Source organism: Pithys albifrons, chromosome 7 (genome assembly GCF_047495875.1).
Source record: "Pithys albifrons albifrons isolate INPA30051 chromosome 7, PitAlb_v1, whole genome shotgun sequence".
NCBI lineage: Eukaryota > Metazoa > Chordata > Aves > Passeriformes > Thamnophilidae > Pithys > Pithys albifrons.
This window is the reverse complement of record NC_092464.1, coordinates 30,455,931-30,483,589: the sequence shown is the minus strand read 5'-3', so window position 1 is coordinate 30,483,589 and position 27,659 is coordinate 30,455,931. Positions and strand designations below refer to the sequence as shown.

The 27,659-nt window shown below is 34.7% G+C and overlaps 1 protein-coding gene across 2 annotated transcripts in view; it reads right to left on the bottom strand.

Moving 5' to 3' along the window:
- Positions 1-583: 583 nt before the first annotated feature.
- AHR (aryl hydrocarbon receptor) overlaps positions 584-27,659 on the bottom strand; it is a 53,687-nt gene continuing 26,611 nt past the window's right edge. Inside the window, exons 1-10 of one of the 2 annotated variants that reach the window (XM_071560850.1) lie at positions 24,668-24,700; positions 21,770-21,885; positions 18,638-18,727; positions 16,824-16,947; positions 13,347-13,477; positions 12,302-12,504; positions 10,470-10,579; positions 8,856-8,997; positions 6,784-8,053; positions 584-3,671 (exon numbers count right to left, since the gene is read on the bottom strand). In XM_071560850.1, coding sequence (XP_071416951.1) covers positions 3,516-3,671; positions 6,784-8,053; positions 8,856-8,997; positions 10,470-10,579; positions 12,302-12,504; positions 13,347-13,477; positions 16,824-16,947; positions 18,638-18,727; positions 21,770-21,802 — 2,259 coding nt within the window. In that variant the 5' untranslated portion in view covers positions 21,803-21,885; positions 24,668-24,700 and the 3' untranslated portion in view covers positions 584-3,515. Of the gene's footprint in view, positions 3,672-6,783; positions 8,054-8,855; positions 8,998-10,469; positions 10,580-12,301; positions 12,505-13,346; positions 13,478-16,823; positions 16,948-18,637; positions 18,728-21,769; positions 21,886-24,667; positions 24,701-27,659 lie in introns of those variants that run through there. The other variant, XM_071560849.1, reaches the window with a different exon arrangement.

The window sequence follows — 27,659 nt, the reverse complement described above, 5'->3', positions numbered from 1 at the left end:
ACAGACTACAAAAAAAGGATGATCAGTGTTGCTTATATTATTGCTTGATTATTTCCAGATGTTACTTAATAAATTTGAACTCTTGTTGACTTATTCTTGTATCTTGGTATGTCAAGAAGAGTAAGCCATGGGACCAACATACAGAGTTCACAGCCTAGTACTGATTCTGGATAAGGCACAGGTCTTAATGCCTTACAAGACAATTGTGTAGTTGAAACCAATTAAATTCTTGTCCATCATGTCACTGAATCGAAGAACTACTGTAAATTTGGTAAACTGTACAGGGGAATACAGTGAAACATTTGATTTAGCATTGCAACTGATTTTAAAAGATTATCATAAAAACACAACATAGCACACTGAAAACAGTATTCATAAATAGAAACAAAAAGAATTGTTTTCTTAACATAAAACCACTATTTATAAACTGGCAATAAACAGTCAATAGGATACTAATGGCGATCAACAGAACATGCTTTTTTTAGCAGCATCTATGCAGAAATCTGTTCCTGCCTCAATACTGTTCAACTATGAATTTACTGTGACTAAGAAATGAATATAAGAGGAGCCTTTCAACTACTAATTGTGGCTTTACTATTTACAAACTTTATTTATAAACTCATTTTCATGCAAGTATAAAATACTAATTCCATGGACAAATACACATTTGTTCACCACTCTAAATTATATACATTGTATTTGCATCTAATATTCAGAGAAGTGCAAAGTCCACAGTGACGTAAATAACAAGTTTTGTAAACTATTAGATGACAAGCTCTCAAAAGATATTAGTAATGGTATGATAACAATTTTTTTTTGTATACTGCTGAAATCAAACATTTTTGCAGTAAAACAACATACATTTCAGCTACATTCAAGTGATTATTTTATTACCATGTATTATGTCTTACAAACTCTAGTGGAGATGAGCAAGAGCGCTACAGAACCAGACCTTAACGCAAGAGGTGTATTGCATGGTATGTGCAGGCATAGCAAAGGAGAGATAAGGACTGGAAAGAAAAACAAGTTAAGAAAACTTGCACAAAAATGGACACTGACTAACACTGGGCTATAATCTTACTTACAACAGACCTGAAGGGCTAATAGAGATCCAATTCAGAAACACCTGTGCACTGTAGGTACAGTTTGGTGCAGATCAAGAGTGCACTAATACAGTCAACATTGTATGCATAAGATAATGCACAAAATACGCTGATATGCATATAAACAACTAATTTGTTTACATTAAATAGGGCAGCACAGTTTTAGTACTGCATTCTTGGCACTTAGTGATAGGAGAGCATGTATTTGGTTTAACTAAATTAATAAACAGGATATATATTGGTTTGTAAGATGGAAAACATACATTATCCCTTTGAACCTTCCAGTTTTACAGCATTTTTCTAATTTTCAAGTTCAAATGCAAACATGATACACTATCTAGAGGTGGAAGACGTTTGACATATTGGCTTAAAAAAGACCTTCAATTACAAATATGACAGAAGTACAAATTCAAATGATATTAAGTAAATCTGTTACCGATGTCTTGTGCTGAGAACAAAATCTGAAACATTTAAAAAAAAGAAAAAAAAAGCAACCTCATAATACAACCCACACTGTCTTTATGGGCTTTTCCTGAATAGTAATTGCTTCCTTAATGTCCCTTTCATATATAGTAATTTTATTTAAAAGAACTGCCGAAGTTATTAATCTGAAAATTTGTAACAGATTTAGACGTTTGGCCTAGCATATCATATCACACAGAATGGAAGAAAATATGCTCGTCAAAGAAAGCATGTTTAAGCTGTGAAAAGATTCCAGTTTTATGTGATTGTCCTTTATTAAACAATATTAACAACTGTCTGGAGGGAGCCAACTTACTTTTGCCTGTTTAAAACAAACTGGCTAAATTGCCATTTTATATTACATATAACAAATGTCATAAAATTGTTCTTAACATATAATGATGAAATGCTTCAACATTAACTGTTTAAAATATTTTACAAAGACATGATATATGAACTATACAACACACAAGAATATGAAATATTTTGAACATTTACACATTTCTGTGTTTTTCATGTAGATTATTATTTAGCACCAAACATTGGTGTCTGCAATTTAACAGTCCTCTCAGAAAAAAGCAAAATGAACCCTCACAATGTTTAGTGGACGTGTTTAGGTTTTTTTCTTTCCTGAAAATAAAACCTATTACAAGGAGAATTTCTCTAACGACTTTCTTCTTTCCTCAATTTCATATTTTTCACATGGATCAACATACACAAAAATGAATAACCTCTGTTCTTTGCAGTGCAATTTGCCAGGGATAAAGTTTAAACCAAAACTGACCCTTTCCCCACTACTTACATTGAAAACTGCAGTCAATGACAATACCAATCACTACTGAGGCTCGTTTACCCCTTATTGAAAATGCAATCCTTTTCAATATCCATTTTAATGAAAATATTTGCATAGAGCAGCCTTTTATTATTTCTAAAGAACATTATGAGCATTTTAACACAAGATAAGGCACATGTTTTTCAGCATTAATAATCTAAAACTAATCCTGAGGATCTGCTCCTCCCACTCAGCAAAATCTGCTTTTTTAATACACCCTGTATTACCTGAAGAAAGCAGAAAATCAGTATAGAATAAACCCAAACTCTTTAGCTGAACTAAATTCAAAACATCAATAACTCCTGATAATAGTGTAACAAATCCACAGATAAAGAATTAAGTCACACTCTAAACAAATTATTGTTAGAGGGAACTTAAAAAAGATACGGCCAGTAGCACTGTAGATGTAAACTAAAAGTTCACAGACTGTGGATGACATTTATAGTGAGTTTTGCTATAATAAGCTCCCATCAGAAACAAGGTAGCTAAATTGTGAGGCACTTAAGGTTGACATGAAAAGGAGGAATGCAAGGGGTCTGTTTCATAGAAAACCTGAAGTTGCATATCATATCCTTGTATTAAGCCTTCTATTAAAGTGCTAGAAATGGAGACTTAAAATAAAAGGATTTAAATACAAAATAAGTGATTAAAGAGCTTAAGTATGCATTACAATTAAGTGCTTTTGATTCTTATGAATTTAGAGCTTTTTAATTGCTTTTACAAAATAAAGTCTGGAAATAATCCACGTGAAATTATCTTCCTTGTGCCATCAATGCTATTTGTAAAGTGCCCAATTACTTTCTAAACAAAACCATTTGCCTTATCTTATGTTCTATAGCATGACATACTCTGTAGTAGGTATGCAATCCATACTGCAATGATACAGTCAATCTGACGGCAAACAGCACATGCATACTTGTAGTTGGAAGTATAATTCCACCTGTTACACTAAAAAGCCAGGTCTTGGATTACATATCCACCATATAGTGCAACCAACCTCATATTCTCAAAATGTAATTTAGCTGTTAAAGTCTAATGCTCGAAGAGAGACTTATCAAGCTTTTCCTCAGAGCAGCCTGACACCCAGACAAAATCACAGATGGAGCTCTAGATCTGAATCACATAAATCCACTAGATGCCAAATCTGAGAAGGATCTGGGTTCTTTTGGATGATGAAGAGGCTGAAGATGTGTGGCAGTCTGTGCATTACTGATCACGTCTAACTGAGAGGGATACGATTCATTTACATTTCCTCCATTGAAACTGTTTGGGAACTGGCAGGAAAAAAGAGAATATAAATGGTTATTATGGGGAACCAATTTATTTATAGGCATTTAAAAATCCTCCTAAAGACACATATTGGATGGAATAATCTTAAAATACATTGATTATCTGTAATTTTTTGTTAATGATGAACAAGAAGTTAATTTACACTGAAGTAGGGACTCAATCATCATGAAAACCTACTCATGCTGAAATCAGTGGAAGCCCTACCTCTGGCTAAGAAATGGTTCTATTATCTAAACCATAATATAGCTTCCATTTGTAGAAAGTATGGTCTGACTGAGCACTCCTAATTGTCACATCCAGCTGTTGCATTTTACAAGAAACTTATTCACACCGTTCCACATCTTCAGTAGGATCCAGACTTTACCACTCTTCCAGGAACGCACATGCACTCCCATTGGAAAGCTGAAGTGCAATGCATTCAATCTACTGGTTGAACTGTTGCAGGGTGGGCTTTTTTGACAAATGGTCTTCATATTCAATGCCAAGTAAGAGCAATGAATGATTTTCATCAATCTTAACATAACTGTTCATGGGATTATTTTAATCATCTGATGTAATAATTCCTGTCATGCTATGAAAAAGTCACCTTATCTACAAAATACTCCATTCAGTCATGCAAAGAAAATAAAACAAACTATTTCAAATATTTCCATCATCTCTTCAGAAGTAGCTTATATCCTAAGTACTCATTCATTCAAGGTTTGTCCTCAAAAACATGTCTTATACATTCATTCATGTATCAAAATATGCTCCATTTTGATTCTTTTTTTCCCCTCCTATGTAAACACTGAAATTTGACTAACTGTGCACAGTTCTGCTAAGTTTTTAGCAAGACTATAGCCATATGAATTAAGTTTTTAATGAAAGTTGACATACTTTTAGAGACAGTACAATAGCATACACTGGGATTACTTTTGACAGAAGCAGATTATTTCAATATTCTTCATTAACAAGATGACCATGCTCATTAAAATTTTTAGGAGCATTCTCAACACAGAATCTAGTACTTAGGAAGGTTTCTCCTCCCAAATAAAGGAATACTGACCCCAAACAAGCAGCCAAACTCTCTAAGTCCTTTCTGTCCTTCTCCATTACTGAAAATATATTTAGAATACGTCGGCTATGATATTACCACAATTACAATTTACGCGGAAGGTTAAGGCAGATGACCACAACAGACCCTTCTGCCTTTCTAATCCCTAGTCTTTTCATGTAGAAATCAATGGGAGGTAGAACTCTGAGGAAAGGATAGCAATCATGGTTTGTGCAGCAACATCTGTCCTCTCTCTAGACTCTAACCACTGACAGGGATGTCCGTGTGCTAAATCCATCCACAAAGACTGCCCTACTTTGGTCTGGCTGTGTGTGTACATAGGCTCAGACAGCAGTATCCTATCTGCTTAGTCGCATGAGGCTTCTGCTTATGCACTGCTATCCAGCCCCACAAAGCAGAGGAATATCCTAACAAGAGGGGCTGAAATTGCCTCTGAACAATTTAAGTAAGGAGAGTTTTTCACAAAGTGGCCTTCATTAATTTTTTATGACAATAAACTAAATGCAATATTGTTATTGCAGCACAGTATTCTTGTAAATATAAAGCAATAGACAAATCATTTTTTCAGAGATGGTGCGTTAATCATCAAATATTTTACAGATAAATGTGAAGAAAATGTAAGGATGAAAATAACAAAAAGAGATCATGATTAAGGCAGTGTAACAATAAAATAATCTGAAAAATAAATTAAATTGAAACCAAACATTAAAGAAATGGAACTGTGATTGCACTGGCTGTTCAAAACACCAGTATAGCTTTTCTGAAAAGAGCAATTCTTTGTTATATAGACAAACTTGGATGACCCTGGAACTGCTCTGCAATCCTATTATCAAGCACTATGAAAGACTAACAACACTGAGCACAGCCAGGCAACACACAGTCAAGAAGTGCTCAAGTTTGCACACAGCAGTTTGTCAAAGTCACTTCATGTTATTTCAGCCCTTGGGCACTAAGGCAGAAGCTATTCATCATGTCCTACATTTTAGGTAAATTTATGCAATTCAGCAATTGTGTTTCCCCAGTAGTGAAGGGTTTTTAAAAAGGATATGTTTTGTACTTGTATTAAGCATATAAAAGAGCTGGATATGTTCTAGTTGCATTCCTCACCTTTGTCTTGCATAGGTTAAATACCAATTATTACTTTAATTCTAAAAATGCTTATGCATGTGCGTAAGTCTTTGCAGGATCAGTACTTCAGAACATTAACTCAGAGGTTAAACAAACAAACAAAAATTGTCTCTCTGTACTTGAGCAGCATTAACAGAAATAAATGGTACAACTGAAAGTACTTCAACAAAGTTTATTCAGTATCAGGAATTAGTAACTGCATTTTTTTATTTCTAAGTTAATTTTACCTCTGAAGAACTGTGTTTAAAACTGTAGTCTGTGCTTCTGCCATGGTCCTCTCTTCAGTGGTTTTTATGGTGCATTCTCCATAGTGAAAAAGGTCTAACTTATCTTACTGTGACTATAACTGTTTCCTACTCTTTTGTCTTCAGCAGATAATTTAGACAGCAGCTTGAGCAATATTTTTTTTCAGTAACATCGCATGCAGGAGTGCAATATTCCATTTACACATTATAATCTAATACTCTCAGTATTTCTAAAATCATTGAGGGATCTGAGCAGCTAAACAATACTAACACTAAAAGCAATACTTTTTTTTATCCTTACAACATAATTAATGAAAATCAACATGCCAAGCAATATTACTGACATCACTCCTCTAAAAAAGGTATATAAACAAATTCCAAGGTTTTGACCAACCTTCTTTTCTTTGGCTACTACCAGAAAAATTACTGTAGGTACAAACTGATTAATACTTCTGAAGAGAACTATCAGGCTGCAGATATACATACATATAAATTGGACCAAATACAATTCTCTTCAATCTTATGAACAAATAAAGTTAATTCATTCACATGCTGCTAAGCTTCGAACTCCGTGATTCAGTCATGACAAATTCTGCGCACTGGTAGCCACACAAAACAATATAAACTCAATTCAAAATGCAAGCAATGCAGCAATGCTGTTTACCATACCTTGTTCACCAACGTTTGTTGCTGTTGATTTGTCATCATAGGCTCAAACTGCATTTGATCTGCACAGCTGGGCTGTGCCTCCTGCGTGCACTGGTACATAGAAACAGCGCCTGCATAGCATGTTTGAGGAGTTAGCACAACCGACTCAGAGTTTATCCCACACTCAGGATTTTCAGGGACTTGCTGCAAACAACTTAGAAAATCCTCAAAGTTGGAAGAAGTGGAATAAGTCGATCTGTCAAAACCTGCTGCAGGGAAATCCATCTGAGCAAAATTAGAAAGCTGTGGCATCATTGCTGTGGGTTGCTTATAAGGAATAAACTCTTGCCTACAGTCATAAGGAGAAGTGTTCACTTCTGATTTGTAAGAGAACTCAGATGTAGTGGCATGCATGCCAGGGAACACATATTGCTGGGGCTGCTGCTGTGAGCAGTTAAGAGGCATGCTGATGCCAGAGCTCCAATTTGTGAACATCCCATTGACTTGCATATGTTTCATCTTTTGACAGAGTTGCTGTTGCTGTTGTTGCTGCTGCTCCACAAGCTGTTTCTGGTGCTGATGAAGTTGATGTGGATCTAAGTCTTGCTGTACCAAACAGCCTTCATTCTGGACCAAAGGCTGCTGCTGGTTACAGTCTGAATATAAGAAGTCAGATTTATTTAAGGAATCCTGAACATAAGTCAGGATTTCATCAGTTATGTTGATGTCCCCAATGTCATCCACATCAGATAACTCAGTTTTAAAGAACTCTTCATCCTGTTGAATACACTTTAGATCTTCAAAATCAATACCCAGAGTTTTCATGATACTGTACAAATCACTGGTTTTGTTATCCTGAAAGAGTGCCGCACTGTCTTCAGGAAGTGGAACAGTACTGTCCTGGGAACACTCCATCAGCTCCCGCTTGAGAATGTTGTGATTTCCAGCAGGCAGGAGATTATCTGTCCAGCCACTGCTAACACCACCCAGTTCATCCCTACTGTCTCCAAAGAAGTTCCTCTCAAAGGAAAGTTTATGTGATGCTGGAGGGCAGAGATAAACAGACTCATCTTGCCTTAACATGACACCCAGGAGGGAGTTTGGATCCACGGAATCATTGTGTAGTGTTGCTTTGGCTCCTTTTCCCATTGCAGTTTTACTCTTTGTCTGAGAGGGATCCATAAGGCTTGACATAGGGAAAGATACCTCATATAACACAGCCTCACCAGTGGCAAACATGAAGGGCAATTTCATGTTGCGCTTCCGTAGATGTTCTGCCCCTTCTTCATCTCTGAAAATAAATCATATATATATAGCATAATACTGAGTATTAAACAGTTACCATAATCTTGTTGTCCCCTGGAATTAATATAAAAACTGAACTATTCTATTTGTAGGCATTTTTCAAATTCCTGCCTATTCCAGCTCAACTTGTCTGGGTTAAACCAAGAGGCAGATTATGAAATAAGGAGCTTATGACTGTAATACCACATTTACATATTACATTTCTAATTAAATCTAGATAGCATACACCATTTTCTGTGCATTATGGGCTGAAATGAAAATAAGTGGGCTTTGTTCCATGCATTATGCTTTTCTTGGTGTGGCAAGTAAACGAATACTTGAAGTATCTCCTTTTCTCCATTTTACAGGCTCATTAGCAAAAATTATTTAACCTGCATAACAATGCTGAACTCCTTATTATGTAGAAATTAGTTCAGCACTATAAAGGATTGAATTTCTTTATATTATTTGTTGTTGAAATCCAACTGCAGTTGAATTTATCAATTTTTGCTCAAGGGGATACTGAGTTAAAAATAGGGTGGATGGAATAACTTTGTACTTGTATCACTGCCCTTATTTTTTATATGAAATCAATATATCTAAAGTTTTAAGCAAAAAGGAGTATGTCACATAAGCACTGAAATATAGGAATTCTTGCCAATGTTTGTTAGCAAATTGAAAGAAGTTTTCCTTTTGGAATTCAGAATTTAAAGGGTGTTTATCAAAAACAAAGAAATCCTTTCAGAGTATAAACAGCCTCAGAAGCTTTCAGTTTTTGAATTATGCTCCTTTATGCAATGATGACTTACGTAAGAGGTCTTTGTGTAGCAATGATGTAATCTGGTCTTCCATTTTTGTAAACAAGACGAGCATTTGCCTGTACCCAGGCCCATCGATTTTCTTTGGTTAGAAGCCTAAATACAGTCATTCCACTCTCACCTGTCTTCATCACTAGAGTTAAAGGGTAAATATACTGTTTACTGTCCAGCAAACAAAGCCATGAAAATCTGCACGTCAGGAAAGGAACCCCACCTGCATAGCAATTTTACAAATCTCATGTCCTCAATCACTCAATTCTGTGTGGCACTAATGCATTCCCAGTGAAACAGGATGGCTGATCACTTTAAGATGTCTAATTTACCGGCAAAATAAAAGCTGAAACTGCAAGCAATTGTAAGTTATCCACTATAGACTGGCAGCATTCTACATGAAGCTTCATCCATTACTTCTTCAATAACAGAAATTAATAAATACTAGAGCATTTAAATGACAACAACTTAAGACTCTCCCATTTCTGAAAAGTTACCTTTACTTAAGCAGTTAGAAAACACATTAATTCTGAATCCAATTCTTTCACATTTTGACTGGTTAATGCAAAGGTACTTCAAAATCTATTATTTTTCACTCCCACTAACACTTCACTAATAATGCTTGATAAACATACTACATTTACATTGCACATTGCTGAAAAAAATACATTTTAAGCCAGAAAAATTAAATAAGTAGTATTAGGACAGTTTAAGAATCCTATGCAAAAGCAATCTTTGCTACAATGTCCTCTTTTTTTCAATCTTAGCACTCTAAGTGGAGCAAAACCAGTTCAGACCACTCATCCCAAAGTTTCATCCCGTTCTATTCTGGAACCATTTCTTATTCCTTATCAAAGAAACAAAGCCATTGATAGGCAACAGTGACTGAGCTATACCTGAAACAAAAAATATGCTTAATATAGGTTGAGAACTAACTTACTGAGGGGGTTAGTTATTTATATATAAGGGGATAAAATAAAAAATAAACTTTCAAGAGAAGTCAATAGAGAAGAAGCACCAAAATATCCTGAAGATGATTCTGTAAATTCCAAAGACAAATGTGTTAAAGCTAAGAAGAACGTAAAGAACAAAGTACACCAGTTATATATCAGATAGTTGATACTTATTTCTTTATCTTAAAACACCATACTTCTATCAATAAATGGTTAGTTAAACCAAATCAAGCTGCCAAGAATCAAAATCAGAAATTTACTGGTCACTAGTATGTTTAATCAGAGATTAATTTCTGGTGAAAATCTTATACCAATATCAAAAGAAAATGCTTTATTTAGCTTGCTAACAGGAAAGCTATTTTTGAAATAGTCCCCTCGCCCAAAGGAAGTTGTTGAAATAGCAGAAGTTGGGTTAAGCAGAGCAGGAAGTGAGAACAGCAAGATGTGACAGAGACTGGAATATATATCTCAAAAGGGTCTAGGTAAGAACATTAAATATTTCTTCAGAACTGTATGTTTTTATAGGGAGGGAAAGATCACATGAAATGAACAGTGTTCTTTTTGTTAATGACCTTTTTTCAAATACTACTTCATATTGCATTCACACTGACAAATACTGCATGCTTTGACTTTTTATCCTTTCTTATGGAATGAAACTTACTTCGGATGTGATTTTCAGCACAATAAAGCATATCAGCTGCATGAATAAACTGGTATCCTGTTCCTCTCATACATAGCTCTGCTTCAGTGTACCCCAGGACAATCTTTCCTCTGGAAGTTAAAAACAAAAAATTGCAACACTGCTGATGAACCAACTCACAGAATGAATGCCAAGCAAGTTAATTATGGCTAGAACATTTCAGACACAAGTGCTAACTACACTTTGTTGCAATACCAATTGTATGCGGAAGCATGACAGCTCTAATTAAAAAAAATAGTTAACAAATCATAAAAAATTAACCAGCCTGCCAGGTTGCCTTCAGTAACTAGAAATGGTTACACAAAACTATTAGATAATAAGAAAAAGTGGATGCCTACAGTTGGAGTCTCAATTTCATACTTTTGAACACACTCACTTCCAGCAGGCAGCTCCCATTTGTTACAATGAAAGACACTGTTTTCTTATCCCTATTTCATAGCATTTACCTGTATGTGCTGGCATGTAGAATTATATAGGGATTTAACTTTAGCTATATAAAACTTCTTGCCTAAATTAGTACTTTTAGTAGGTTGAAGTTCAAAACAAGTTGTATCTCAGAACTATATCCCCTTTACTGTTGATTTATTTGGAGGTCTAGCATTTGCATTTAAATAAGATATGCCTCAGAGAAGTACTGTCGAGAGTCATGTTTGACCCTGGTAGCTAAAATTAAGAGTACTTTACTAGAGGTTGGGAGATGAAAAGCTTAACAGCATTCATACCACCTCAATGAGATACAGAATAGAATAAAATAGTCAAAAAGAGACTTAAACATGATTTGGAATAAAGAAATGGAGATTCAAAGACAGAAAGGTTAAAACAAAGGAGAAAGTAGGTATGGGGAACAACATATGTAGAAGTATAAATTGTGACAAAATTTGAAGATTTCAAGTGAATGAAAAAAATCAGAGGAAAGAAATGCTTGAGTTAAACAATTTGTTAACTTTTACTTGTGTCCCTTTATAGAAGTCAAGTAAAATGTTTTGGTCACTCAATAAACAGAATACCAAATAATTTGAGTATATTTTACAAGTAGGCATGGAAATTCATATGAGATTCCACTGAAAATGAATCTGAAAGCATTATCAGTCCAAAGTTGGAGGAGAGAAGGAAGAAAGAAGCCCAGAGGCTCTTATTTTGATAAAGAAGCATCTTAATGGGCTTCTTGCCACACTGATGCATAGTTACGCTATTTTGATCTAGTAATGCAGTAGTGTTTCCAAATCTTACATAGGGAAAAGAATGGTTCGGAACTGGGTAAAAGTCATAGTATAAAAAAATACTTAATTTGTTTATTTTGAAGAAAATGACATTTACATTGTATTTTATATTTATTTGAATTGAAGGAAAAAATATGCACATAGAATAAAATTAAATACTTTTTCTATCAGTTCTAAACCAAAATTTCTAATCAGATTTTAAGCACAAAACTTTTCTTCTTTCTTAACTCAGCAGTATTCTGTCTTTTGAGCTTTTTATTTTGTGTTGTATTTGTGCCCTCTTTGTTTTTTGGGGTTTTGGGTTTTTTTGAGGGGGTGGGTGGGGTTGTTTTGTTTTTTTAACAATTGAGAGTCAGAAAGCAGTATGCCATTTTGAGGAAATAGACTGTGAAAATCCCATTTCTGTTTACTTACTAGCAGGGATGAAGAGAAAAACCTTAACAGTTTCTAAGCAATCATCACTGAAATAGTATATATACTGAAAGAGTAGCCTGCTTTATATTTCAAATACATACGTGAGGCCTATCTCATCAGCAAATTATTAGACTATTATGTAGAATAATTTACACCTACTTTGCATCACAACCAGTAGGTGTGAAATCCAGTTTGTGTTTAGTTCTGAAGATGAAATTTTTGGTTCGTATCTCAAGGATGGATGGCGGCTGGAGTGGAGTAGCTACTGCAAACAGAGCAAGCTGAGGAGACAAAGTAGCACCATCCTTCCCTTTCTTGTTTTGTCCATGAAGAAACTTCAAACGGCCTTGAAAATTCATAGCCTTCGGATGAATAAAAAAGTAATTGTTACATGTTAAAGATATTTAAGAGCATGATATTTCCATTATGATGTAAAACATGTGTTTTTATTTTTTCTAAGATCCATCAGATTCAAGCTTTGTAGCACAGCATACATAAAAGTTACCTGAAAAGTATAGAATACTGTTTTTGTACTCCTGAGTGTGACATTTTAAGATCTCCGAATAAACTCACTGGCAAGCAAATTAATAAGAAGGTTATTCCATAAAAAAACTAAAAACCAAATACGTAATAGCAAATGTCAACTAGGACTTCTATTATTCTAATGAACATGGCATTGTACATACATACAATTACAACAATACGTCCCTTGCAAACGTGTGTATTTGATTTTGCAATTGTAAACAATTCTATTTGTAAAAAGTTACAAAGAGGGTCATAACAAATTTTTTCTAAAATCTAAGTGATTGACTAACAAAAAAAGCACTAAAAATACCAAGCACAGACTTTCCCAAATAATTAACAAATGGTTTTGTTAATTACTCTAACTTAGTGCACCTCAAGATACCCAGCAGAAAATAATCTTGTAATGTTTTTTTATCTGCACTTCACACAGTAATTTACAAAAGTAGATGCTTACTTGCATTTCACTGAGGAAACTGAGCCATGAGAAATGAGAGAACTTGCACCTGGTTGTGACAACATGTTGAAGGAGACACATATGGTATCACTACCTTACACATTCTGGTTGAAGCAGCTCAGATATCTTTGGAGACTTAAAGTAAGTTTATGTATACCTTGTTAGGATAATGTAGATATCCAACTTTCAAGCATATGTGTAAGTTTTATGTAACTCTATACTCACCAGGAATCCAGATGAATTATCCAGGAGGCATCGCAACCTGCAGATGAAATTCCTTTCCATAAAGGAAGAATTCTCTGGAGGAAGTTGGTCTGGGTTATAATAGGTTGCTGGCTGTGAAAAGCCATTATCTCCTGCAGGAAAGTATTATTTATAAGGATTATTTTTGGAAGAACACCTCCTGAAGGCTATCTATAACAAATGATCTTCTGTCTCATAAACAAAGCATTAGGTCATGACCTGAGCAAGAACAACGTAAACTGGAAACATCCTCTGAACCTAAAATGATTATAACACTGGTCAAGTATCAGTTCTTCTGATGAGATTACATTTTACAGGCCATGGTATTTGAAAACCGCATGCAATTTATTTGTGTTTTTCTTTGGGGGTTTTGTTTGTTTTTAATTTATTCATTATGTTTGCCAACAACCTAGATTCTGAATCAGTTGCAGAGAGCAGAGTTCTCAGCAGAGAGCATACCCGTGTTCCTACAACAGCAGTGTATCCAAAAAGGAACCCTGTAGTAGCAACCACAGGAACTGAGTATTCAAAAATTCAGATCAGACAATGAAACTGTTGCTTTCCAGACAGTCAGGTGAAAACTGTAGCAATTAAAAATAAGCATCTTTAGGAAACCACCAAAATAAATCAGCATGGGTACTTTCTCTAATGGTGCAAAACCACTCTGCTAAACAGTGAAAAATATTTCTAGATTCTGCTGATCAAAAAACCATAGTTATCACTCCAGAGGCACCTGGAGACAACACTTGTGTTTTGTGTGTTGTTAAAAAAATACTGAAAAACATGAATGTCAGCTAGGATAAAAACATGGTATCCTACCCATTCAGGAAAAGCATTTGCTGTTAAGTGGCATTTAAAAAACAAACTTAAACATTTGGAATATAAAGTAAAACCAGAAGAGAGATCAATAAACTTCAGATAGAATACATATGTTTGGCATGAGACTACATATACAGAAATACCAGAGTGTGTCTACTCACAGCAAATTTAGCAAAATGATCTTGTTTGCAATACATATAAAAACCCACAAATTGGTTGTTCCCTAGGAATTCAGACATGCAGCAAATTAAGAAAAAACAGTTAAAAAATGCTATTTTAGAGTTTTAAATACTCTGTAATTCAAAAACCCAGTCCCTGTACTCTGAGAGAACTGATTTTCACATATGGACAAAAGAATAGTACAGCTTTTAAGAACCCATATTGACCTTCCAGACTTGGAGATGAGGTGGGGAGAGCATATCACTTAATAACACACCACATTATGTTTTATGGAACATAATTTTGTCTTTTGGACAGCTGGAAAAACTTACAGATAGGTTCAGTGTTTTGCACAACGGCAAACCAAACCCAAAGGAAAACAAAGCATTACCAAAATCCAGTTCAGTTTAATCTCCTGTTAAGTCAAGGGGCAGAACTGGAGCCAAATGAGAATGCTGATGGCTCACCTTGCAAGACGCCTTGCAACCTAAGGTCATCTAAATCCAACAAAAATGTTAAGTTATCCAGGTTTTCAAATAAAATCAGGAGACACCTTTTTTCATAAATGAACTGCCATGCAAGATCAGTTTTTACTGAATAAACTTCAAGATATGAACAAAAGGAAAACAGGCTCTAGGTTATAGTGTGTACAAAAAGGTATAATCTGATATCACAGCCCTGTGCAGAACTGTGTATTGGCCAAAGTCACCATAATGAGTTAATCCACAGGCACAGAAACTCAGATACTTGTAGTATAAGAGGAGTTACCAGCTAACGTTGATATTAGAAAATAACAAATTCCCACACTCATCATATGGGTGGTTCTCAACAGACGGACAAAGCAAATTTACTTCCTTACTTCCTACTGCTGCAGATTTTATTTATTTTATGAATTGCCTAATTGCTGGTGAAAAATTTCAACACTTCTGAGGCAGTGCTTCTTCAATAAGAGGTGCTGAAAGAGGTTGGATGCTCCCTGAAGAAGCAATGACTATGAAGAAAGAGCAAAGAAACAGCTTGCAAATCCTAACATAATTAAAAAATGTCAGCTCTGACCAGGTACAGCTCTAGTACTTATTAATAAGTGCAAGTCTTTTTGTTGGCATCATTGGCACTCGTAGGTATGCCCTTCAGCAGTTCTGCCACAGGAGAAACTCAGTGTTATTCTATTAGTAAATATAGAGCTTGAATTTCTAGATTCAGCAGGTTCAGCTTGGTTCTCCAGTGTTTATGAACTTCCATAGTAAAATGGAAGCCTAACCCTAACCCCATCCCAGCCAACCTGGCCTTGAACATATTCAGGGATGGGGCACAACTGGCAGCTTTTAGTAAACTAGAAACATAAGATACAAAATTCCCAATTGTTTGTAATCCTGCTCAGGGCTTCCATTCATTCAGTCAAATCTGATGTCAATTCAACCTGGTGTTGTATTTTTCAAACACAACCTTTCATAAATCCATATGCACTTCCTTAAGCACTATAGAACACCATTTCACTCTAACACAAACAATAAGTCACCACATAAAAATCTGTTTTTCAAGTGCCAGCAGCTGTTTGCTATATTAAACTGTACTATTAACTAGTTGTGCAGTATGTGCAGCTGGACTGCTTAGATCGATCCACAGATGCTATAACAATGTTGACCACTAAATAAAAAATTGAAATACACCGAGCTGTGTTTCAAACAGCATAACATTTGTTGGTTTTAATTTTTTTATCAAATCATGGCATTTCTATACTCCAAAATATTAAATATGAAACTGTTAAGAGTTTTAAGTAAAATTACTTTTGAATGGTAGATTTATTAAAAAACAGTACGGACTTTTTATGCATTAAAAAATCTACAGTGAAGTCAAAGGAACTGAGAATTTTACCTACAGGTTTCATCAACAGTTGTGTAAAATGGAGCAGTTGTCTCAATGGTTTTATTGTCATTATAAGGCAAGCATATGCATTCCACATTAAATGTAACAATCTACAAATCTTTGTTCTGATGTACAGTCAATGACTTTCCCCTGAGTTATTTCTCAATATAGCAGGTCACTTAAGCATCAGCCAGTAACATGTGACAACTCAATGCTCTAACAAACACACCATTTGATCTTTTATATTCTCTGCCCAAGAGAAGTGTTGGTCTATGTGGTGAGGAATGCACTATTCCCTATATTAATGCCATCACTGAAACATTCTTAGACTGATCAGACATGTAAGACATTGTCATTTATAATCCAAATTGAAGTCTTCCAATTTAGAGTATAATTAGTATTTTAATGGTGCTGTGCTACGAATAGAAATACTTATTTAAAGTACAAAAATAGTGATTCTTACTGTTGGCTAAATACATCCATAAAACTCTAATAAGTTTAAAAATATGTTATTCCTTCCTTTCTTGATATAAAATTATCTAAACATTTTACATAGAGAGATTAAAACCCCAATCTAATTAGACAGGCAAACACACAAATTGGCTGCACTCTTACCTTGTACACTTGGTCCAGAATCTGCTGACTGGGAAGGATTTAATGCCCAATGTAGCTGCCGCTGAAACTCGGGTCTGTCTTCTGTGTGAATCAATTCAAATACACTCTGGTGTATAATATCCGACTGTGCAAATGGAAAAAGGTGGGAAAGAACAAGAATAAGAAAATTATATGACAATATGATAAAATCTGTCTGGTTGACACTGCTATGGATATGGGAAAATCCATTTTGTTCAAGGATAAATACATAAAGTCATGTGCATGCGTCAAAGCGTCACAAAACAATTTTTACTAGCTATTTCTTTACCTGTCTTTATCTAAGGAAGGCTGAAACTCTCATGCTGAGGTTAAGTAATTCAATTTGACACACTGGTAAATAAAGTATTTGTCACCTAGTACTTGACTTGACCCACCATAGGTGCTACAGGAATACAAAAGAAGCCAAAGACCCTGAACCAAACAATTGCCAAAACTGAGTCAAGTAGATTATGAACAGTGGATTTGTTTGCCTGAAAGCTTTGTCGCTCCTTAGGTATATGTTAAAACATGTAATTATTAAGCTCTTATACCATCACCACTTGTGTGGTTAGGAATGTGATCTAAATGGCAAAGGTACAACAGTGAGGATCAGATGTTGAAGGAAATTAAGGTGGAAAAAAGCATCCAAAATATTAAAAAAAAAAAGACTCAGTTGACCAAGAGGAGTTAAGCTCCACATTTTCAGCACATTTTGAAGACCCAACAATTACATAAACAGAAAATATTTAAAATAAAACATAGATCTAAAGTAATTGAGATGAACTGTCAGAAGCAGAATCCTAACTCAAGTTTTGCTTTGTTTTCATAAAACAATCAGCATTTACCAGAACACATAGTCTGAAATGCTAATTTTTGTAAATTTAAGACTTCACTTCTATATCATGCACTTGATTTACTAGTATTTCTATACAAATTTTATGCCAATTTTTTTCCATGATTTTTTCTTTTTTCATTCCCCAATACTGAAAGAATATGTAACCACAGGAATACTCATATTTTGTTTCAAATACTTTCTTTTACACAAACATTCCCCAATCTCTTATCAGTTACCTAAAATTGAAGACCAACCAGAGTTTCTCCCTATTTTTAGACAGCAACTGAATCTATCAACATTAAATATTCACAGATATACATTGATAACAATAACTAAGTTTCTATCATCTCTACATAAAGTAATCCCAGGAGTTCTGTAATGAAGGTAACATTTGCCTGCTACCTCTTGGTCTTTACTACTTTGGTACCTCGCTTGCAAGCCCAGTAAAGTCAGCCATATGTGACCTGCACCATAAATAGTAAAAAAACAAATGTTTATTTTGAAAGAAATAATAAAATAAATAAACATGAGCAAGAGAACACTAAAATTCTAAAAATACTAACATTACTCACTTGGTGTTTAACATCTCAAGCCATATGGAAATAATTTTCCATGAAAGGTTTCTATTAAAATAATTACCTTCCTATTGAATTATGCCTCACTCAGCATCATAAACTGGGTAACACCACAGTATAAATTTCAAACAGTTGTTCCAGTAAAGACTAATTAAGTGTGAAAACTTCCTATCTTGCCTAACTCAGCTTTGGAAATTATATTCCTGTTGTGCTTGGCCTGCCATCCTGGCTATGTAAGTTGATAGAAAAGTAATATAGTTTCAAAGTGATCCAAACCAAAGTACGTAACAGATTTTTATTACACAAACTATCAGAGTATAAATACAAACACCGATGTTCTCTGAAATTAAGCAACCTCTGAAAAAAATAGTCAAAAATAAACTTACTTGTTGGAAGCCCAAGTAGTCTTGGATGGTAGAGGAGACGTAAAAAACCAGAGCATCTGCTGTAACAACTAACACAAACCCATTTAATGCCTGGGGAGGAAACACACCAATCTGTCAGCTTCAAAGGCAAAATTCCAGACAATTATAGTGGCTGTAAGTCTAGTCTCCCAATAAAATGTGAAGCATGCAAAAGCATACCATTATGTAACAGCATAAACATGATCCTTCATTTTTTCTCTCTACAGCATTCCTGCTACAATGAAGAAAACGGCATCTAATGAAAAAAAATTTAAAATGTTCTTCTAGAAAATTTAGGGGAGAAGTAAAACCCTGTTGATGACTTTTAAATACTCTTGATTGTAGGTAAGGGACAGCAGTATGAACAACCATTAACATTTTCTATTATCAACCACAGTTCATAATGCTTGCATGACTCAAGTCTTTGGTACCCCCAGCTGCCACCAGTGCAGATGAGGGCCATGTCACAAACTGAGCCTCAAAATCCATTCTATTCACAGTGCAGACAGGCCTCTGTGAACAGGAAATCATGCTATCAAGATCCCCTATATAGTCCAAGAAAACATTTTATAGCTTACTTAAAATAGAAAAACCTCTGCACAAGGGGACTGTTGCAAGTAAACAGTGTTTTTGAAGAGACTTCCCTCTCCATGAAGCAGCAGACTAGGCGGCTCCATACTCAAAGTCACGCAAAGGGCATTTATCAAAACTCCCAATCAATACGGTTCATGGCAATTGTTGTGATAGCAAACAGTACATTTGTGACTTGGCAGCTCATCTGAAAGGTGCCGATTTACTTCTATGGATTTCAGTCAAGATTTAACAAAAGGCTGTCTCAAGGGACTGGATTGAGCATGTTGTGCCACTTAATTTCCTCAGCTGCATTCAAAGGCAAATTTGGCCAGCATACTCAAAACATTTTCTAAAAACTCCTTTATTATGCAAAATTATTGTAACATAGAAAATGTCAAGTAAGTGAAGGATATCTTACTGTATCTATATCTTACTGTAACAACCTAATAATAAAAGTTAAATATCTGGCCTTTAAATGCGTTGTACTATTCCTATTTAATGTGCAGACATTTCTTAATCTACTCTCATAACAAGTTGTGAGCACTATAAAAACTCCTTACATAAGTTTAGTGACTCTTAAAGAATGAGCTAAAACCCCCTCAATAATCATCTGAAATTAATAGCATAGCCAATCCAAGAAATCTTGATTTGTTACACAGAATCCTTGGCTTTGATCAGGTTTGCAGTAATTTCAAGGGAGAAGAATGCCACAATGGCAGGTGCTTGTGTACTCTGCTGACCTATTCTGCAGGGCACTTCACGTCAAATGGTTGACATAAAAAGTCTGCAAGCTGCACAGTATCTAACTGTGTCTCCAATGTTAAAATTGGTTATTCTGGTCTACTTCATACAAAGCTATGTACACCTCCCGTACCTGGAATTCAACCACATTTTACAGCAGCTGTAATACACAACTCATCTTGAACCAGGGCTGTTACTAAAACAAATCATATGCATTCTGTAAGCAAGAAATACTGTAAAAGGCAAGTGTCTGGATAGATCAATAAATGGGAGATAAGTTCTGATGGAGGCTTTTGCAAATTACAATCCCAAAAGAATTATCTCTAGCATAATGAAATTTCTCAGTGATTTTATTATTCTGAGGCATTGAAGATAATATTAGTGCCTCTAAAAATACTCTCAATACTTCTAAAACAAAGGCAATTAAAACACTGTTCATTATTGGGAAGAAGTAAAAAAAAAGCCATCTTCAGTTATCATTTAAAGGGAGGATTTTATCAATATTTAAATCTTAATGATTCCCAGTATCTTCTAGAAAATTCCAACTTTTATCCCTCATGAGTTCTTACTGTACCTAAGAAAACTCTACCTGCATATTCATTCTCATAATTTTTTCACATATATAAAATATTTACAAAACAAATTAATTTAAGAAATTCAATTAATTTACTTACCTCACAAGATGGGCAGAATTTACAATAATTAGTATATCACCCGTTTAATTTTCATACCAGTTCCTTCCTATCACATCCACTTGGAAGTCATAGAAAACCCCCTATGTATTTCACATAAAATAAACGCCTCCAATATAAACCATATACTTAACATTTTTAGATAATTTCTGTTTAAAAGAAAGCAGTTCACCTGCAGTAACTCCATAACAGTTCTTTTTTATACTTCATTAAAGTTAGAAAATTACAAACATGTTCTAGTTTTTCAGTTGGTTAGGAAAAAAATTTCAATTAGTATTAATTTAAAGTAATTGTTTTGTGGAATTCTTAGAACCTTTTTTCATTTCTACTCTTTGAACACTGAAATTAGTTTTGTTCTAAGCAAACAATTGGCTTTGACAATGATTTGCCACTTCTAATAGACACATCAGTGGGAAACCTCTGATGAAGACAGATAATCAACATATTTCAAATGAAGCTGCAGGTCACAGTAAAATCTATTTCGTGTAACTAGTTAGAACATTGGAATACTTATATCTGTAATTTCCTAAGTTTTATCTGGACCTAGTATTATATCATTATTCATATGCTTTAACACTCTGGGACATTAAAATATGCTAGATAATTAAAAAAAATGTCATCACTCACAATTTCTTTATTAATACTTTCCATTAGTTCATCATAGTTGAAGTTATTGAAGCATTTTAAACTTTGTCCTGAACTTACACTGTGGAAGCTGAGTTCTTTCAAACCCCTGAGAAAGCGAGTTATTTTAGCAAGCTTGAGGTCATTCAAAGAGAAATCGCTTCTTTTAGTCAAATTAGTCACCAAATTTACAGTAAATTACTAACTTATCAGCCCCTTACAAAGACTGTTTCTTTATATTAATACCTGTATTAACAATAGATGCAAAGAGATGGGAAAGAAACCTCTAATAAATTACTGCTACTACCAGAAAAAGTTCAAGAGCTGGATAATATCACCCTAAGGAAAATGAGAAATAAGACAATAAGAAATAAGACAATAAGAAAATTTATTTTTTCAATCTCATCAATGACTCTAGCATGCCACATAAGATTTTTTTATATATATATAAATCTTTGTACAATATATCCTTTGCAAAAAATACCTGCAGTAGAAGTTCTCCTTCCAGGATCTGCATCCCTTCTCCACATTTTGGTGTCCTACAGTTTTCCTGAATACCATTTCTTTCTGGTCTTGTAGAGTTAGAAGAGTTTAATGCAACTAGAACAAAGACAGAAAAAAGTTGAGCTATCTTTAAAAGGCTCACTAGAAAATTACATAATTATGTGCTTTTTTTGTGTAAGAAGAAAATGTATTTAAAAGATGCCTATAAAGTCAATCTAATGAAAGATTTCTGTTTCCATGCCAAAGATTTTCCTTACCTTTAGAGCTAACCCCCAAATTTATCATCATGCCCCTTTCTATACTATGATACTTTCACTGTACAGAATCAGTATAGTTGAAATCAATCAAAATTCCATTATTTTATACCTTTCTTTTCCTTCTCCTTCTCTTTACCATAAGACTCACTTCTAATTTGTCACTCTTGTGACAAACAAAGGGCACTTGTTTTTATACACCAACCTCTTATAATCTGATAACAATTCTGTGGTAAGGTATGAAAACACACTTATTCTTATCCCATCTATTTGCAGACATCAGACTATGGTTCATCGAATATGTAAACCTGCTCTAGATCTAAAGCTCCCTTCAGGGAAAGGAAAGAAAGAAACATGATACTTAAATGCATGTTACACACTAAAGAAAACAGAACAAGGTATTTCAAACAAAAAGGTTTGTTGCTTTTTTTCCTGTCGTAGTTAAATTTTAACCATTTACATAACTAAGCAAACTTTCCAATTTCAGATAAAATACTATAACCATGAATCATTACTATTCAGGTCATGAATATATCCAATTGAAAGAAAAAAATTACTTAATGACTAAAAGATCGTACTGTTACAAAGTTCCTGAAAGACATCCCCATCTCTACATCCTTCCACTAAACAGGATGCTGTCAGGTAAAACTAGTTATTCATAGATCATTCATAACTCAGAATTTACCTACATTGCACAGTTCCAAAGAAAAAAAAGAAAGCCCGAGTAGGTCTGTAGCATCTAAACAGTTCAAAGTTACTGGAGCGACTGTACCTTAAGCCTTTACCATAAAGCTAAAGGCCACCATGTCCCCCAGCTCTAAAATTTCTAAGCTGCAAAGCATGGATAATTCATAGAAACAATTGCACTTCTGTAAAATACCTCAGTTTGTCATAATGATGATATATCCAGCCTAGATTCCACATAATTTTAAACCTGCTGGAAACTTTCCATTTTTCTGCTAGCTCAGAACTTTCATCAATGATCCTGAAAAACTTCTGTTCATTGCTTTTAAACTACATTAAGTTGTATTTTACACTACCTATAATGATGTCTTTCAGGTTATTTTAAGCTATCACTGCAGCTAACAACTTTCAAGCCAGACAGTTTTCATTAAAATATCCCTCTAAGGCAGCGTAGAGGAAAAACAAGTTCTAAAAAGACATTGTCTGATTAATCAGATCAGAATTTATCTAAGGGTTTGCTTTGAAATTTAAACCTTAATGCTCTTCTCCCTACTAGATAGTAAAAAAGTCCTGTAACAAACCACACGGAGTTGCAGTTGCAAATTCATTTTAAATTCAAGTGAACAGAATATGTAGTCAATTTTTTTGTGTGTGAGCATTATTAGAAAAGGATATCGAGAATATTCACTAAACACACCTGAAGTTCACAGACAGTAGAAGAAAATTTACTATCTTTTTAATTTATATTGTATGATTATTTAAAAAGCCCCCTTCACCTGTGTAAGTTGCAAGTAAAGATGCCTAATCACACTTGCCATTCTGAAAAATACCATATATAACTATACACATGAAGGGTTTTTTTCTTTTATTAATGTCTTACAGAATAAAATCTGGCTGATAGATAAAATCTTTCAATTAACAGAGCTCTAGAGCTCAAACACAGCTGAAGCACTAGTGGCTATATTCCTCCTAACTTTCTAAGCATAAAAAAGATATATTTTCTGCAGATCACAGACTATTCTGAGTTGGAAGAGACCCACAAGGATCATTGAGTCCAACTCTGAAGTCAATGGCACACACAGGGGATTGAACCCACGACCTTGGCATTATTACAACCAAGTTTTAACCAACTGAGCTAATCTCATGTGAGGTTAAACATTTTCCTGAATTGGAATCTACACCTTTTCAGAAATCAATGTGCATGGTATCAAGTTGTTGTAAACTGAGGCAGACAGAAAATTGGTGACAATCATAGATTCATAAAAATTGAAGACACAGTGGAAATTAGAGCTGTATCCAACTCCTCAAAAAAAAAACAACCAAATTCAAATTTACCTTGTTTTGACAGATAAACGACAGGCCTGCTAGTGCCCGCTACAAGCCACCCAAGTCCCTGGCACTGAACAATCCCAGCTATGTGGACACACACTTGCAGTCAAATTGAAGGCTACCAGAAAGAAGGGACCTCACAGTATGGGAGGGCCCCTTTGCCGGGCAGTAATTCTGAACAGACTTGGCCACAGCACACAATGATGTGGCCTCAAGAAATACCAGCTAGAGAGATATAGTAACAGGCAGTGGAAAGGAGAACTAAATCTAAAAAGCATAACTCATCCAAAGGTAATATTACAGTCTACATCACCTACCTGAAAATCCACCATGTGTTCTGTTAGTTCTCACAGCCTATGTTACTCATGTCATCAGACAAAATAATCCCAAGTTCATTACTTTATAGTCTTTGAATCTCTGAATTAAGTACAACTCATTTCAGACTATCCCCTCTTAATTTTCAGCCACAGGAAATTAAAACATGAATACTTCCACAGAGTAAATAGGAAATACGTATACGTACTCTAGAATACATTTCACAATCAAATTACTTCTCGTAATTTCCCACTAATAATCTTAAATAAACAAAAATAAATCAGAGATGTTTATACCTGTAAAAAACCCAAATGAACAAAAAAAAACCCAGACCAAAAAACATCGGTTACACATTTGCAGCAGGAGGGCTGGATTGTAAGCACCTGCTTTAAGTAGGTTAATGATTGTCATTTAATCCCCTGTCAAGCAATAAGCAACATTTCCACTATCTAGAATTCTCTGATTAGAAATACAAGCTGAATCATGAAGATATCAAAACTAGATAGTGACCCTTGATAGATTTTTCTTGACATAAAATAACATTGTATTTTCAAGTATATACATTTCATGGTTGTGAAATTCTTTAGCACCCAAACCAGCAAATGTAAAAGACAGTTTTATATTATATATCTATAAAGATAAATGCTGACAATATTGACATTAGCATTTACCAGCTTCTTATCTCAGGTTCTGTTCAGGTGACAAGATACTTATAGGGAGATGCAGTGTACTTTATTAGACTAATGGTATGTAGTGGGGGGAAAAAAACACACCAAGTTTGACAAACACCTACTTCTTCAGGTCTGAAAGAGAATTCCAGAAATTGAGTTCTACCTACTGCCAAAAGCCATCTTTCATCTTAAGACCATGTAGGTATTTGTTAAAAAATGATTTTCCATACCTAAGGACAACAGGTATTAAGCAATCTTTGTTCTTTCCGGGGACCAACAGTCAGTATAAGTAACCACATAAGTTATAAGCAGCATGCAGAACCAACTGATAACACATTATAGCCTAACTTCGTGAATTATCTGTTGAGATATTCAGAAGTTAATCTGAGGAAAACTATTAAAAATTAAGTCTATTAACCACCTCAATTAACCTCCATGCTGTCCTCACAGAGAGGCCCTAGTCCAGGATGAAAAAGGTCTTTTTCACCTTCAAACACTTGACCTCTAGGGTTTATACTTGGTAGGTATGCTTTCCCCCAGCTTCAACTCACAACTGGTGCCCTCTTGTTTCTGGGCTGTCACTTCTGCTCTCAATGAGAACGTTTCCCATGACCTCCCCACATGACAGCCAGGTGCTTCACTATTTCACCCATTTCAGCTTGCAAAATCAATGACCATGCAGCCATCTGTACCTACCAGAGCACCTTCAGCAGGAATCTTGTAAATGGTGACTCCCTAATCTGTTAACCAGAAGTTACAACAGCAGAGAATCACAAAATTGTCACAAAGCAAGTGCAAATACACTCTACTGATTTACCTGATGAGGCCTTACCTGTACTAGTCTTGCAAACTTAAAGTAACTGGAGATGCAGAGAATTCAACACAAGCTACATATGCCAGCAACTATCTAGTCAAGTTTCTGATGGGCATTCACATAGCAGCCTGATTTCACACACAACTATGTCAGCTGTCGACTTTCCTATTACTTTAAGAGAACAATATTGACAGTTAAATTTCTTAAAGTAATGGAGAGGCATTCAAAAACCATTCTAATTTCCCTTTTCATGAAAGAAGTGACAAACTTACAAATACTTATACAAATATTCAAAGGCATATCAGTAAAAATGAAATCTAATAAAAACGCCTTTAGCCTCCACCTGACTAATGTCTTATGCAATAATCAGCTGACTGTCCACAGAACAAGAGAGCAACATCCATCACAGTGTGTATCAAGTAACTGTCAATACCCATCTCATCCAATCCAGATTTATTGTACAGTTTTCCTCAAATCTAGAAACTACTACATTTGGAAAAAAAACCCAACTTTTTTTCAACGCATCAGAAATAACAAAATAAACAGGAAAAAAATAAAAGTGGGTTTTTTTCTCTGTGTTGAGTAAAGGAAGTTCTTCTGACATAAATCAAGAAAATATACCACATTTGCCGGTGCTCAGCTGTGGAGTCTAGAGAGAATATTCTTCATTGAAACCTGAGCATTCTCACACCAAATGTCTCTTCTTATTATCAAAGAAGTGAAGAAACGTGTGATTAAACTTGCCATCTCAAAATTCATTAAGCCTGCCATGTGTTATTAGAGTGCTGAATAGAAACCATTTCAGCAACTGCTTGCTGAAAAGCTTCATAGAAACCATACTGAAACACTCAGTGGTTAGAACCTTTTCTTTTTCCTACCTTTTCTTCCCCAAAGAAAAAGCATAGCAAATAGTTTCAGAGGAGCCAAGGTAGCTCATTGCAGAGAGGTGTAGAAAATGGAATATCAAGATGCCAAACGTTAGCCAGACCTTTCAAAATTGTATTGAGATGCAACAAATGTCTTTAAATCAGCCTCAAGATAATTTTTACTTTTAGGTTAATGATCTGTTCAAGTCTAAAACTGCATTGAAGTAACACTTGCCTAATATCACAAGCATATTCCTAGCACATCAGTCATGCAGTCCTGAAATTCAATCTTAAAAAGCTTCCCAGAACTGCTGTGTATCAAATCTTGGCAGAGTTATTACAATTTGGCCAAACAGGTCAAAGTTTGCAGTCAAAGACAATTGAGACTGTTTCATAACCTTTTCAGTAGATTTATAAATTCTACTAGTCTGTTCTAAATTCCTTTAAAAAAAAAACAGTTCTCTTGAGGGGGGTGGTCTCACTCCCTTCAGCAACAATTGCTAACCTTCAACATGAAGTTCACCAGCCAAAACAAGACAAGGAGGGCATTACTGAGAAAACACAGTTTAATATTAAACTCTTGCCTAAATTATTAACATAAGGTGAACTGTTTATAGTGGTGAAAGATCCATTTTAATTGAGAGAAAATACTTTGAATCCATATATCTAAGTACAACCTTAGCTATCTCCATTATTTAAGATTACATAAAATATTTTGCACCTGCAGATTGTGATACTGTAACAGCAAAAATGTTTATACAAGTCAAGTAATATGAAGAAAAACTACAACTATTTTTCCAGAAAGATAAAATATACATTGACTGCACATTTTGTAAATAACTATACTTCTAGATAGTAAAACCTGTACATTTCAGTAATAAAACTTCTGAAGATTTGCTCTGTATTTAGATATACAAGAGAAAATAAATACAATTCA